The 12677-nt window shown below is 40.6% G+C and overlaps 1 protein-coding gene and 1 long non-coding RNA gene across 7 annotated transcripts in view; both read right to left on the reverse strand.

The window, feature by feature from the left end:
- The window catches only part of WDR75 (WD repeat domain 75), a 30762-nt gene extending 22195 nt beyond the window's left edge, over nt 1–8567 (reverse strand). For all 6 annotated transcript variants that reach the window (XR_004307903.1, XR_004307902.1, XR_004307901.1 and 3 more), the window contains exons 1-13: nt 8431–8567; nt 8209–8338; nt 7614–7679; nt 7432–7525; nt 6576–6700; nt 6107–6177; nt 5143–5259; nt 4537–4625; nt 3316–3474; nt 2917–2976; nt 2718–2833; nt 2096–2265; nt 1204–1367 (exon numbers count right to left, since the gene is read on the reverse strand). Coding sequence is in view for 1 of the 6 variants with exons in the window: in XM_015867833.2 (XP_015723319.1) it covers nt 1204–1367; nt 2096–2265; nt 2718–2833; nt 2917–2976; nt 3316–3474; nt 4537–4625; nt 5143–5259; nt 6107–6177; nt 6576–6700; nt 7432–7525; nt 7614–7679; nt 8209–8338; nt 8431–8516 (1447 nt within the window). In the remaining 5 variants the exon portion in view is untranslated. The remainder of the gene's footprint in view (nt 1–1203; nt 1368–2095; nt 2266–2717; nt 2834–2916; nt 2977–3315; nt 3475–4536; nt 4626–5142; nt 5260–6106; nt 6178–6575; nt 6701–7431; nt 7526–7613; nt 7680–8208; nt 8339–8430) is intronic.
- Nucleotides 8568–8921: 354 nt separating this feature from the next.
- Nucleotides 8922–11579, reverse strand: LOC107316422. Its single transcript, XR_001556339.2, has 3 exons — nt 11470–11579; nt 10706–10777; nt 8922–9673 (listed from the first exon to the last, which is right to left on the reverse strand). It is a non-coding gene; the product is annotated as an uncharacterized LOC107316422 (long non-coding RNA).
- Nucleotides 11580–12677: the final 1098 nt, after the last annotated feature.

Here is a 12677-nt window from a genome sequence, read left to right on the forward strand (position 1 = left end):
CAAGAGCAAGCAAATTTTCTTCCAGAAGGCATCAATTTTTGTTTAATACAGACAACCTACAAGAAGCATCTAATAGGTTTCCTATTTGCTCCGTCTTGCACCATACCAGTGAATCCCATGACTGATATGGTACAGCATATGTAATCATTTAGCCAAATAACAGACAGACATTAGATTAAGAAAAGATACTCAAGTACTTTTGCTCAACATCTACTCTTCTTAAATACCTTATTCTTCCTAAACTGTAGCCAGAACACGAGCATTATTAAGTTAGAGCACAAGTTGCATTTAATTCCAAGAAAACTTGTGGGTCATTTATACAGTGTCAGGATAACAAAGAGACCCATCAGCTTGCTTTCTTGCCTTGCTTAACCTGCCAGCCTGTTCTACTGAGATATTTTTTCTATAGTTGATAATGACTATAACAAAACAAAGGGATAAACTTAAAACCACACACTCACATCTTCCAGTATAGAGTAATTTTTCCAGCCTGCCTTTAAAACTTAAATAAGATAAGGAAATAGAGCTAAGTAAGTTCAGCCCATACGAATAAGTCCTTGATATTTAAGTAAAAGCTGCGAGTTGGTGACCACAAGACTTAAAGACTAGAACCACATCCCTTCAACGGCTCAGCGCCCTCTAGCGGCACAGCAAGCGACTTGCTACGAATAAAAACACGAACTGTGGTCTACATATAACTAGTTTGCTTATTAATTGCTGCTAAAAGAAGCTGCATTATGTCAAATACTTGGACCTACACAATCTTCTCCTTCCCAGGACAAGCACAAGCAAACTCAATTTATTTGTACTTCCATGCATGTTACAGAACATAATCCCATCATGTATTGTGCTTCTGTAAGAAGAAATTTAGAATACTATACCTGCAAAAAAAGAAAATACAGCTTCCTAGAGTGGAGAAACCATTCTAAAAACACCCCTTTAAATAACGAATAGAGGCTGCCACACCCTTCTGCAGCAAGCTCTGTCAGGTCTTTATATGGAGGTTCCTTACACAACAAATTCTCATATCACATAACTACAGCAAAAGCCCATGGCAGAGGACACTCCGGAGAACACAATACTGCAAGCAATAGCAAAGATAAACACAGGGATAGGAATAGATGACCTAGTTTTGAAAGGATTAACTTAAGGTCAGCATTCTAAGGTGACAAAGAGAGCATATTATGCTTTGACCATAATTACCCTCTGGATCAGTGTCTTCTACTATCACCCAGACCTTGAACACACAATCTCTCCCAGTTGTCACCAGCATCAGAGAGTCATCTTCCAATTCCTCCATGTCACGGAAGCACATAGCCGTTATGTGATCATCGTGAGGCATACTTATTCTAGTATTCAGTTTAAAGCTAGAGAAACATTCAAAGAAAGCTCTAATTAGATCGTGAAAGTGCTAATGCATTTACAGATCCATTTTCTTCCATTAGTTCTGCACCTCTACAGATAGAAACTCAGCAGCTAATATTCTTGCTTATATGAATGTCATCCTCAAACATACAGCCTGAAAACAGGGAAACCTATTCCACATTTAGGTTACCAGTCACACTACTACTGCTAAGCAAGTCAGCATTATTTTACTTCATTTTCTCTTTAAAAAGTTAACTTGTATTTAATTTTTTTTTTAGTCTATAAAGTTGGGGAAATGTCTGAACCAGGGGCCTATTACTTCAGAGAAGAAACAAACAAGAATTAATAATTTTATGTAACCTGAAGAGACCAATCAATTAACAACACATCTGAGAGGCACTAAAAAACCAAATAACCTGCACATCCTTCCCATCCAGCCCAATAATTTAATATCAAAAACATTACAGAATTAAAGCCCCCAGCCACCCTGTACAATTAATATAAGCAAATTAAATTCTTAAATTCAGAGCAAGTATTCACAATTGTCTTTCATTTAGTTTGAGGGTTGTTTGAGCGCTCCACACAGTAACCCCTTCCTTGGGTCTTCTCTAGAATGTTAGCAGTTAATTTGGAACACCATGTCTTTTCAAGACAAAGCTTCTATAGGAATCTGCATGATACTTAACATACAGACTTAAACACCTAGAGGACCAGCTCTAATTATCATTACCTTTGTGTTTTCTCATCAAAGAGCCACAGCTTCAACTGTAAATCCAGGTCCGTTTCTTCTCTCTCTTCTACTGTTGCTAACCACTTGCCTTGGGCACTGAATGCAACACTTACCAAGTCAAATTGGTTTAAACCCACTTGCTGGATGTATTCTTGCTGAACAATATCCAACTGAAAAACAAAGCAAAAGTTCTAAAGTTCAAGTGCAGATCTAGAGATACCATTCACTAAGCAAAGCAGAAGGATGCCTTGAAAGCACTGATTAGAACTGAGTGGGCTGTCGCATAAAAGTAGCAACTTAGGAAATGCAATACTATGGTACGTAAATACCACAGTAACATTAGGAGGATAATGTCGGGGGATGTTAATGACAGATTGTTTATATGTAACATTTTACAAGGAAGAGGACATCAGCAGGTGAATGAATTTTTCCAAACAATGTTTACCTATGTTTACAAGTACTAAAGATCCTAGCAACACAGAAAAAAGTATCTCAGGCTGGAATCTATTCCCACAGCACAGCTGATGGCTTGTCCTTGTTTACCATATACAGTCTTCAAAGACATTCTGACATGTAAGTAGAACCAAGAAATGAAAAGTTAGCACTGGCCTGTCCAACTTACACTGTAGAGCTGTTTGTCACTTTGGAGACTGTAGAACTGCAAGTGGCCAGGCTCCCCATTCAGCACCAAAGCTTTGGTTCTAGGATCAACCACTAGGCCAGTCTTGACATCCCTGGCTGGGAACAAGACAACAAATAACCGATGACTGAAAGAGACACACTGTACGCCACATGCAGAAAATAAACTTAATCACACATACCTTTAATTAGCCCTTGAATAGTTTTGGCAAATCTCAGGTTGCTGTTGATTATACTAATTCCTGAAAGGAAAAGCATACCAAGTAATGCAAAAACCTTTCATAAGTAAATCACAACCGCAGCAGAGAAGGGAACTTAGTTATATCTTAGTTATACCTACTTAATCATATATATATATATATATATATATATATATATATATGGCACATACACAACTTCTCACAACCTGTCAGACTCCAAAAATCAAGAGGAAAAGCCAAGCTATAAGCAGTCCTCAAACAAAACTTGCGCAACTAACAAAAGATCAAAAGACTGCTTTAAGCATCTGTCTGCTTGAGCTGAATTAACAAAACAGAGCTCATATACATTTGCAATAAGTTGTAGTTAAAATGCTGACATACTGTTGTCTGTATGCAAGGTGCAGTAGAAAGCGCCATCAGATGAAATGGTGACATATTCAATAGCAGATCCCAGGCGAGGAAGGAAATCCTTGTTGTAGTCTGATCCACTGTGCCACTGAACTAGAACGGATTCAATTCCTCCACTCAGCAAGTTAGTTCCTTTTCATAAGAGAAACACAGAGGTTTTGTTTTAGAAATAACATCAGCATACGCATGACAATGACATAAGCACAGATTCCCAGAAAAGCCTTTCTTTAACTGCCGCATACAAATGAATTGTTCCTCATATCAAGCTTGGGCACTACATATAGCTACACTTCTTGTTACCCTATGTAAAACTCATACAGAAACTTAGATAAATAACAAGAACTTCTGCCTATGGTACAATGTAAGAAATGCTTTCTAACTATTAAATCCTATTATCTTTTGGATTACCTGAGTACTTGTATTAGAATATAGAATATATTACTTGCTTTGCTTCAACTAGAAGTATATTGCTGTTAATACAGTGCTAAGGAATACCTTTATGTGATAACTGACTGGATTTGTGCCACTAGGCTTAAGCTCAGTCAAGCCTGAGTCTGTTTATTTGGATTCAGACAAGAACTCATTGGTATTGCTGGCAAAAGGGAAGAAGGTGTTAAGTAGGATTTAAAATATTTTACGACAGGTTAGATTTGACATTCTGTCAAAAGTGGAATGTCATAAAAATGGGATGATAATAGCAGGGTGGCAAAGGCTCCAGCTACAGCAAAAGAGAGCAGGCCCAAAAGCAGCAGCCACAGATGCAGAAATGAACAAAAACAGCTGCTTACCTTAGGAAGGCCTCAAGTAGGCAGGGATCTCCAGCAAGAGATGCCCTCACCTCCACTGCCAACCCTCAAATGAGGCCAGAGAAAGGGAGGAACCTAGGCTTCACCCCTTCCAGTCACTCAGATGCAACGCATGCATCCAAGCTCCCCTGGGTTGGCTTGGCCTTCCCACCAGGTGCTCCATTGTACTTTTTCCATTGCACTTTGTACTAAGCATGTCCACTACAGGCAGATCTTAGACATAACAAATATCAAACCAATTGGTATAAAGAAAGCACAGCTGCTCTCAGTATTTTCAGATCCTTCCAGGACATACTTAGAGTAGTCAAAGTCAGTAAGTGGATTATATTGAACTTCTGTTGAATTCTCTGTTCCCAACTCTTTGGCTTTTAAAGATCTTTGTACTCACCTTCTAGTGAAAAAGCTAGATCCAGGACTTGATCATGATGCCAGTGCAGCGTAGAGAACGTGTACTCTCTTTGGTGGTTGAAGTTTCTCCTGTGGAGAAGAAAGGGAACAGCTTTTTTTAAACAAAGACATCGACAGCAGGGCAAACAAAGGGGAATACTGAACACCATCCTTCCTTCTAACCTCTTGACTATACAGCCTTAGTTTCTTGAACACATGTAGAACAAAAGGAAATAATCATACACCAGCAGCTTGCCTAATGCATGCTGTACAGCACCCCTGGTTCACCACACAATGCCAGTAGCATGCTGTCAGTAGGACACCAGCTGCCTGCAACTGCTTACTACAACTGCTCTTACTTTTTCAAATACATTTTAAAGTAACAGTGTGTTCTCACAGGAGTATCTTCCTGTTTGACATTAAACTTAAAGTGTACTCTCAAGTCAACACCAGGATCACAGATCAAAGGGTTTGCTATTCTTTACTCATTTTGTCTCTAAGATAATCACAACAGCAAGAACCAACTAGACTTATCTGCTCAGATCTCACTTAATTCCCATGCTCAAGTCAGACTACAGGGTACACAGGTGAATCACAACATGCATACCAGAGACGAATCTTCCCATCAGCGTGGCCAGTTGCAATACAATCCTCCTGAGGATGGCAGGCTACACAAGTAAAGATGTTGTTTCCACCTTTTTTATTTGTTGCTCTCAGAGAAAACCTTCAAGTTAAAAAAGCAACTTCAATTATACAACATATAGGTATTCCTTTTTTTTTTTTTAAAAAAAAAGCATTTAAAGAGACCAACTGATGCACCAACACACATGAGAACCATTCTGAGTAGCAAAATTAAAGACCCCGAAGTTCCTAGAAACCAACGTAGATAGTGAGAAACAGACATAGTCAAAAATCTTTCTTCCCATTTTATTTCATTAGATCTCTGACCTCAATCAAGCTGAAAGCCTTCTCTTTGTTCCACCGTCCCTGTCCACTTTTCCTTGGACTAAGCATCACTTCTTTCAGCCCAGCATCAGGCTAAGTAATTAACTGTAAAAAGTAATTACTTGAGCTAAAAAGTTCAGCTACCAACACAACTGCTGCAAACACTCTCTGACTCCTTAAGAGAAGCTTCTAATATACTGGGTTCAGCTGCACATACACCTCACCAGTTAACACAACAGTTTAAACACGTCAAATAAAAGCAATAGTTCTGTAACTATCAGAAAGATCAACACAACAGAAAGAAGATACAGGAAGTGCAATGACAAGAGGACCAGAGTGAAAGAAAGGTGCTATAAAGAGGACTGCTCAACCATTACTGACAACCCATACTTACTGCAGAAAACTTCAGAAGGGAGAGAACTCCTGAGGGAGATCCTATCCCAGCAGCAGTCAGCCCTTAAACTGGGTCTAAGAGAGCTTCAGCCAGACCCCACCCCCCCAGTTACACAGCTGAACTGCCTTCACATGTGCTCCCAACACTGACCAGGTCCTTCCCCCAGGTGCTCAATCAGTGCTACAAGCCTTGACTCAACACTTCCCATACAACTTAATGTTCTCACTCATACCTGTTCAATTGCTTCCTTTTAAAGAAATAAACTTGGAGATGAACATCCTTTACTGATGCCACATATTCACCCTGTTACAATAAAACAGCAATTAAGAAGTTAGTACATGCAGATTGGGTACTAATACATAAATGAAAAATAGAGAAAGTCATGATTCACTAAGAAAGGACTTAAAATTGGCGAGAGATGTTAAATCATGTTGTGTTTTTTTCCATAAAAAAAAAGCACAGTACACACAGATAACAAAGTCATTTCTTCAATTAAATGGAGCTTCAAAAACTTGTGCAGAAATAAGAACATGCAAGTAACAGAATACAGCCAAAGGTTCATGAAGTTATAATTTAAAAGAAAAGATTTGATCAAGGAGCCTAAAGTTCTGCTGTACTTCTATAAGAGCATAAACAGTATCTAAGTTAACTGTAAACTAAACCAACAAAACAAAAGCCAATCCCCCCAAAGGTGAATGTACCTCTCTTCCAAATGCAGTACACTTGGGTGATGCATCCACAACCTCCAAAATCACAGACAGTTCCTTGGCTTCCACATGTTGGCCTGCTGCTTTTGTCAGCTTAACTGAGACCAGCTGGAATGTACCTGGACAAAGGAAAATCTGTTAACAAAATACTCGCACAAACAGGTTTATACTCTGTACACGTGGAATAATACAAGTATATAGTTGTAACTACAGAGTAAATAGCCAGAGGGTATCTAATAAAAAGACTCGCCAGTGCTGAGGCTTTCAGGTGAGATACATGCTCACCAGCATTGAGGCTCACCACAGAAAACTCCACAAAGAGGCTATCTCCATAAAGAGACACTACCTTAGTGGTGGTCAGCTCTTAAATGGGATCTAGGAGAGGTGGAGCCAAGCACCACCCCTTCCCAAAGCACAGCTGAACTACCTTCATGTGCTCTTGTAGCTGATTCATCTCTTGCCTCAGACCATTAATCAGAGCCTGAATGCTGTGATCAACAGTTACCATTACATATACACACTATAAAGGGGATTTGCAACTATTCTACCGTAACATATTAGTACCCTTCAGTAGTTTTGAGCTGAATACCTTTCAAAAAAAATAATTATAAAAATTATATTCTAATTCGAACAACAGCACTGAAGTTCACGGCCAAGATAGCGGGTTCAGGTGCAGCTGCAAGCAGAACACAAACAAAACATGATACACACAATACAGACCTGCAGCTGATCTAACACTCAAAGAATATCAAGACTAACACGTTAAAGCACTTCACAGCATACAGCTCAGTCAGATGCTGCTGCTCAGACTGACAATAACAATGTAAGGATGGCAGCAATCACATCGTACCTCTGACACCACTCTTAGGAATGATAACAAACACTGAATCCTCAGAAGTAGGCAGCGCATACAGGGCCAGGAGCCGATATCCCACAGTGAATGTCTGGGGAAGAATACAAGTCCAACAATTAATGCACATCATTTTCAGCTGACCAAAAACAACATCACTCAACAGGAACAGCTCATCGTACCTTAATAAGAATCCCATCTGTAAAGTCCCACAGCTTAATGGTGCCATCAAGGGAGCAAGAATAGAGCTGAGAAAAAACAAAACACACACAATAAAACAATGAACCAAACATTAGTTACAAGAATCGGAATCACAGAATGACCCGGGTTGGAAGGGACCTCAAGGATCATGTAGTTCCAACCCCCCTGCCTGGCAGGGCCACCAAACATACACCTTTACTAGATCAGGTTGCCCAGGGCCCCGTCCAACCTGGTCTTGAACACCTCCAAGGACGGGGCATCCACAACCTCACTGGGCAGCCTGTTCCAGGGCCTCACCACTCTCCTAGTGAAGAACTTCCCCCTAACATCCAACCTAAATCTTCCCTCTTTTAACTTAAAACCATTTCCTCTAGTCCTGCTACTGTCAGCCCTATCGAAGAGTTTACTCCCCTCCTGGGAACACAGCACGGTCAGGTTTTACATCGAATCCCTAACTTTGTACTGAAGCACCGAGACTCAACGCGGCTCAATCACCGCAAACAGACACGGAATAGCTCCGTGCCGCCATCGCACCCGATTCCTGCCTACACACACCCGCACGCCGCCCCATCCCACCTGCATACGGTTGTGCGGGGCGAGCTGCACGCCCGTCACCAGGTCGCTGTGCCCTCGCAGCAGCCGCACGAGCTCCTCGGTGGCCACGCTGTACATCTTCACGAAGTCCCCGGAGGCGCATAGCAGGAACCTAAGAACAGCGGACAGCCGTGAACGTCCCGCGGGGTCACCCGGACCCGGCCAGAGCCCCGACCAACCCCCCCCCCCCCCCGCCCCGGTTACTTGTTGCCGACGGAGAACACGGCCCGAGCGCCGTGCAGGGACCCGCCGCCGCATCGCACCACGCGGAGCGCAGCGGGAACCACCATCTTGATCCAGCGGAACCGCCCGGCCGCAATTCCGGCACGGAGCTCCGCCCAGTTCCTGCACGGCTCGGAGCACGTGGACGGCTGTAGGGGCGTGGGACACCGGCGTTAGGGTGGGCTCTGCGGGAGGGATGGGCGGCCACAGCAAAGTGATGTGCGGAATCAGACTCTATAAGAGGAGAGTGGTTCGGCCCTGGAACAGGCTGCACAGGGAGGTTGTGGATGCCCCGTCCTTGAAGGTGTTCAAGACCAGGTTGGACGGGGCCCTGGGCAACCTGATCTAGTAAAGGTGTATGTTTGGTGGCCCTGCCAGGCAGGGGGGTTGGAACTACGTGATCCTTGAGGTCCCTTCCAACCCGGGTCATTCTGTGATAACCAGAGATAGGTTATAAAGCATGTACGTGTTTATTCAGCGCTGGGCACATGGGGGATCACTCCTCCTATCACACGAAAGGCAGGAGCGTTACAAAGTTATAGAGCAAGTGTATACATATTCATCAAATTTCCAAGAAATCATTAACATATTCATTGTTTATCTGGAACCTCATTTACATGCTGTCCCTCCTACTGACGCGTGCGCAGTCCGTAGTGGGGGTCTCACTCCAGTGGTCATTGCGATGAAGTCAGAAGTCTTCCTCAGGTTACTTCGACCCAGCTCCTCTACTCAATCAGTCAAAATCAATTTCTTTGGCTACCTTTCCCTTCTAGCTGTATTGTCTTAACTATAGACTCAGCTGTGCTATCCCAGCTGTGTTAGTAATGTCGACATGTCCCACTAGTCCTATTGTTCTGACATTACCCAAGGCCTAGGATGCTTAATCTTCATGAAGGGTCCCTATTTTCTTGATTCTTGTTTTCAAAAGCAGCCGTCTGACATACCGCAGTCGCACATCTCCAGTTCAGCTTTAACTGGTTATTAAACAGCCTGAGGTAAAGCAACGTGTGCGCTCCAACTGCAACACAGGAGTGACCATACAAAGATGAACTTAGTAGTGTCTGAGCTCAGGAACACGCTGTCCAGAGGCTGTGGGGTCCCTTCTGTGGAGACATTCCTGTGTGAGCTGCTGTGGGAACCTGCTGTAACTGCAGGGACAGAGTGATCCCGCAGCTCCCTTCATACACCACTGTGCTTCTATCACCTTTCTATTATTAATTGTGTGCTACAGCAAAATAACCATTATTTTACAAAGTTAGTCACAAGGTCTGAAATCTTGCATCATAAACTACACAGTGTTCCTGAAAACCATAAAACTAAGGTAAAGACCAAGCAATGGCACTACCAGGTCAGTGCAACACAAAAAAGCACAAGCACAAAAAGCATAAAGAACCAGAACAGCTCCTTAGATTATCAGGAGGATTTGGGCACTAAGAGTTGCCCTAAGGTACCTGTTTCTTGTCTGGTTAATGAATGAGCAAGGAACAAAAACCAATCTCAGCTGTTGGCAATACTAATTTAGATTCGCGTGGTTGAAGTGGGGCCTTAGTGCTGTATTTGAACTAGTTCAAATGAACATATGGTAACTACAATGTGCAAAGCCAAAGGTGTTGGCTAATGTTTCTTCCAGAGTAACACCTTGGTTCTGTTAGGGACCGCAGTGCTTTCAGCATGGCTCTTATTCAGGAGGAGTTGTGATTTTCAAAGTGCTTCAAGGTATATAGTTCTATTGTGTGCACTGCAGTGAATCAAGTGATTAGTGGATACAGCAAATGGCTGTTTGCTTTTAGAATCCCCTGTGTGACTTAATGAGACATTTTAAATAAACCAATGAGATCAAATGCATTTGTTCTGAAACACTAAACAGCATATGGAGAAGATATTACTATATCAACTTAGGTGGAAAACTCCCCAGGCAAAGAGGCACATTCTAAACCAATCTTGCTTGTTTGGTTCACCTACAGTGTCAAGATTGTGCATTTGTTCACTGTCTGCAAACTTGCTGCATCAACACCAAAGCCTGCATTAATGGCCCAGTAGACAACCCTGACTTCAGACAGCAGAATCAAGTCTCTTAAGGTAGGATGTGATGTACTTCTGTACCATTTTAATTTAATGTGTGAAATCAGTATCACAATTTAGGGTATAAGCTTTTGAAGTAATGATTTTGCTCCCCATTTACTACTTAGTGGATTTGCTTTTTTGAAACCTCGCTTCATTTCAGTCATGCAACTTAATAGAACAGCTGATTTCTTACCTCCCTCTGCTGAGGAATGCTCAGAATTGGCTACAGTCAGCTCCCTGCTTGTAAGCTGCATACTGCTTTAATCTATGTAGATAAAGTATTTAGTAGACTTTAGAACTTGACCCACAGTTTATAAATAATACAACTAATCTTAGGTGTCTTTTGGTAATATATTAAAATCACAGGAAAATATACCTAATACTGATTATCTTCTATTAGTTGTATGTGATGTTCTAGGTAACTCATACAGTGGGGTAAATCAGGAGTTCTCCAGTGGGAGAAATGGCTCTTTAAACATTGCAGATGAGATAAACTTTCTAATGGTGCTTCATGATGGCTAGGAACACTAGAGGGTGCTAGAAGGATAACTACTGCAATAAGAACTGAAAAACTAAGAAATAAAAAGCAAGTTGGGATGTCCCTTAAGAACCTCTATACAAACCCAACCTTCCTACATACAGAGTTTCTTACTTTTTGCTACTACACCTCACTTCAGCAAAAAAGCAAAACCAAAACTGTGTTGCCAAATAATAAACTGATAGTATAAAATACTCTGCTTCCTTAATGTTAATAAGAAGATAAAGATATTATTTGAGACCATGAAAACAACAACTCATCAAAATAACAAAAAACAGAAAAAATTAAACTACAGATACTCACTGTATCCACTACAACATGCAGTATTCCTACTTTAGCTTTGATTATCTAAAGCAATCTCGTACTAACAAAATGCAACCCATTGTCTATAGTTGAAGGCAGCACCAGTGTGTCCTTACCTTTAAAAATAGAGCATTAAGATCTTCTGTGAACATCCTTTCTGTGTGATTGTAGAAATAATGAACAGCATAATTGTTGAACAACAAAATTCAATAGTAACTTGAACAGCTAAAAAATAAAAAATTCAATTATGGACAATGCTTTACTGCAAGGAGTATTATTGAGCATTCTCACCACCTAAAAAAATTTCCATAAATTATTCTTTACTTGTACCATAATTGTTTTAAGTAGCATTTCACACAATAACATACAAAATTTAAGTATTTTTTACTAAATTCATAGCAGATAACTACCTCTTCACACAAAGCACCATATTAAAACTGCTTAAGCTTGTAAAAGTTAACAATAACATATGAACTAACTACACAACTCTTTGTTTTTCCTAAAAAGGTTTTAATTAAATGTAGTTTTAAAATTAAATGATTAGCATACAGTAAGCAAAAGAACAATTAAGACATAGACACTAAAATTTAAATAATAAAAACAATTCTTAAAACAACAAAAATACAACAATAGCATAATAACAACAGAGCAGTAAAGCTCTTATAATTATCCCTTTGACCTTCTGGCCATGACTCAGTATTTCTGCCACACCTCTATTAAAAACAGCATGTTTCAATGTATTCAATATCAAATAAATAAATCTAATATAAAATTAATATTGAAATACCAATTATGCTATTGTGGAGTTTATCAGAGACTAAAGACAACTAATAGATGTTTGGTTGTTAAAGTGCAAATGCTCAGTCATGCCTTGAAGCAGTGATGGAGCACCTGGTGTGAAGGCAGGGCCAACCTAAAGAGTTCAGGTGTATGCAGTGCTTCTGAGTGATTGGAAGGGGAGGAGCCAGGATCCACCCCTTCCCAGACCTGATTTAAGGGCTGGCAGTAGCGTTGGTATTTTTTGGTGGTTCCTGCATACCTGAGGTCATTTGAGGGTAAGGGCTTTTTTCTTTTTGTTTTAGTAATTAGTATATTTATGAATTTTTTTTGTTAACATAGTTTGGGATTTTGTTATTTTATCTTTGTTGTGTTGCTGGAGGTAGTGCATCTGCTTTGCATTGTAATGATTCTGTTTATGGTGCTTTTTAGTACAACCTGTTTTAGTTGTTGTTTTAGTTTTGTGGCTGTGTTGTTTAAGGTGTGTGTCCTCATACAAGCATGTGTCATTCCATACTGTAGTTTCTTAAGTTGTTTTTTTTTTTTT

This window comes from Coturnix japonica, chromosome 7 (assembly GCF_001577835.2).
Source record: "Coturnix japonica isolate 7356 chromosome 7, Coturnix japonica 2.1, whole genome shotgun sequence".
NCBI lineage: Eukaryota > Metazoa > Chordata > Aves > Galliformes > Phasianidae > Coturnix > Coturnix japonica.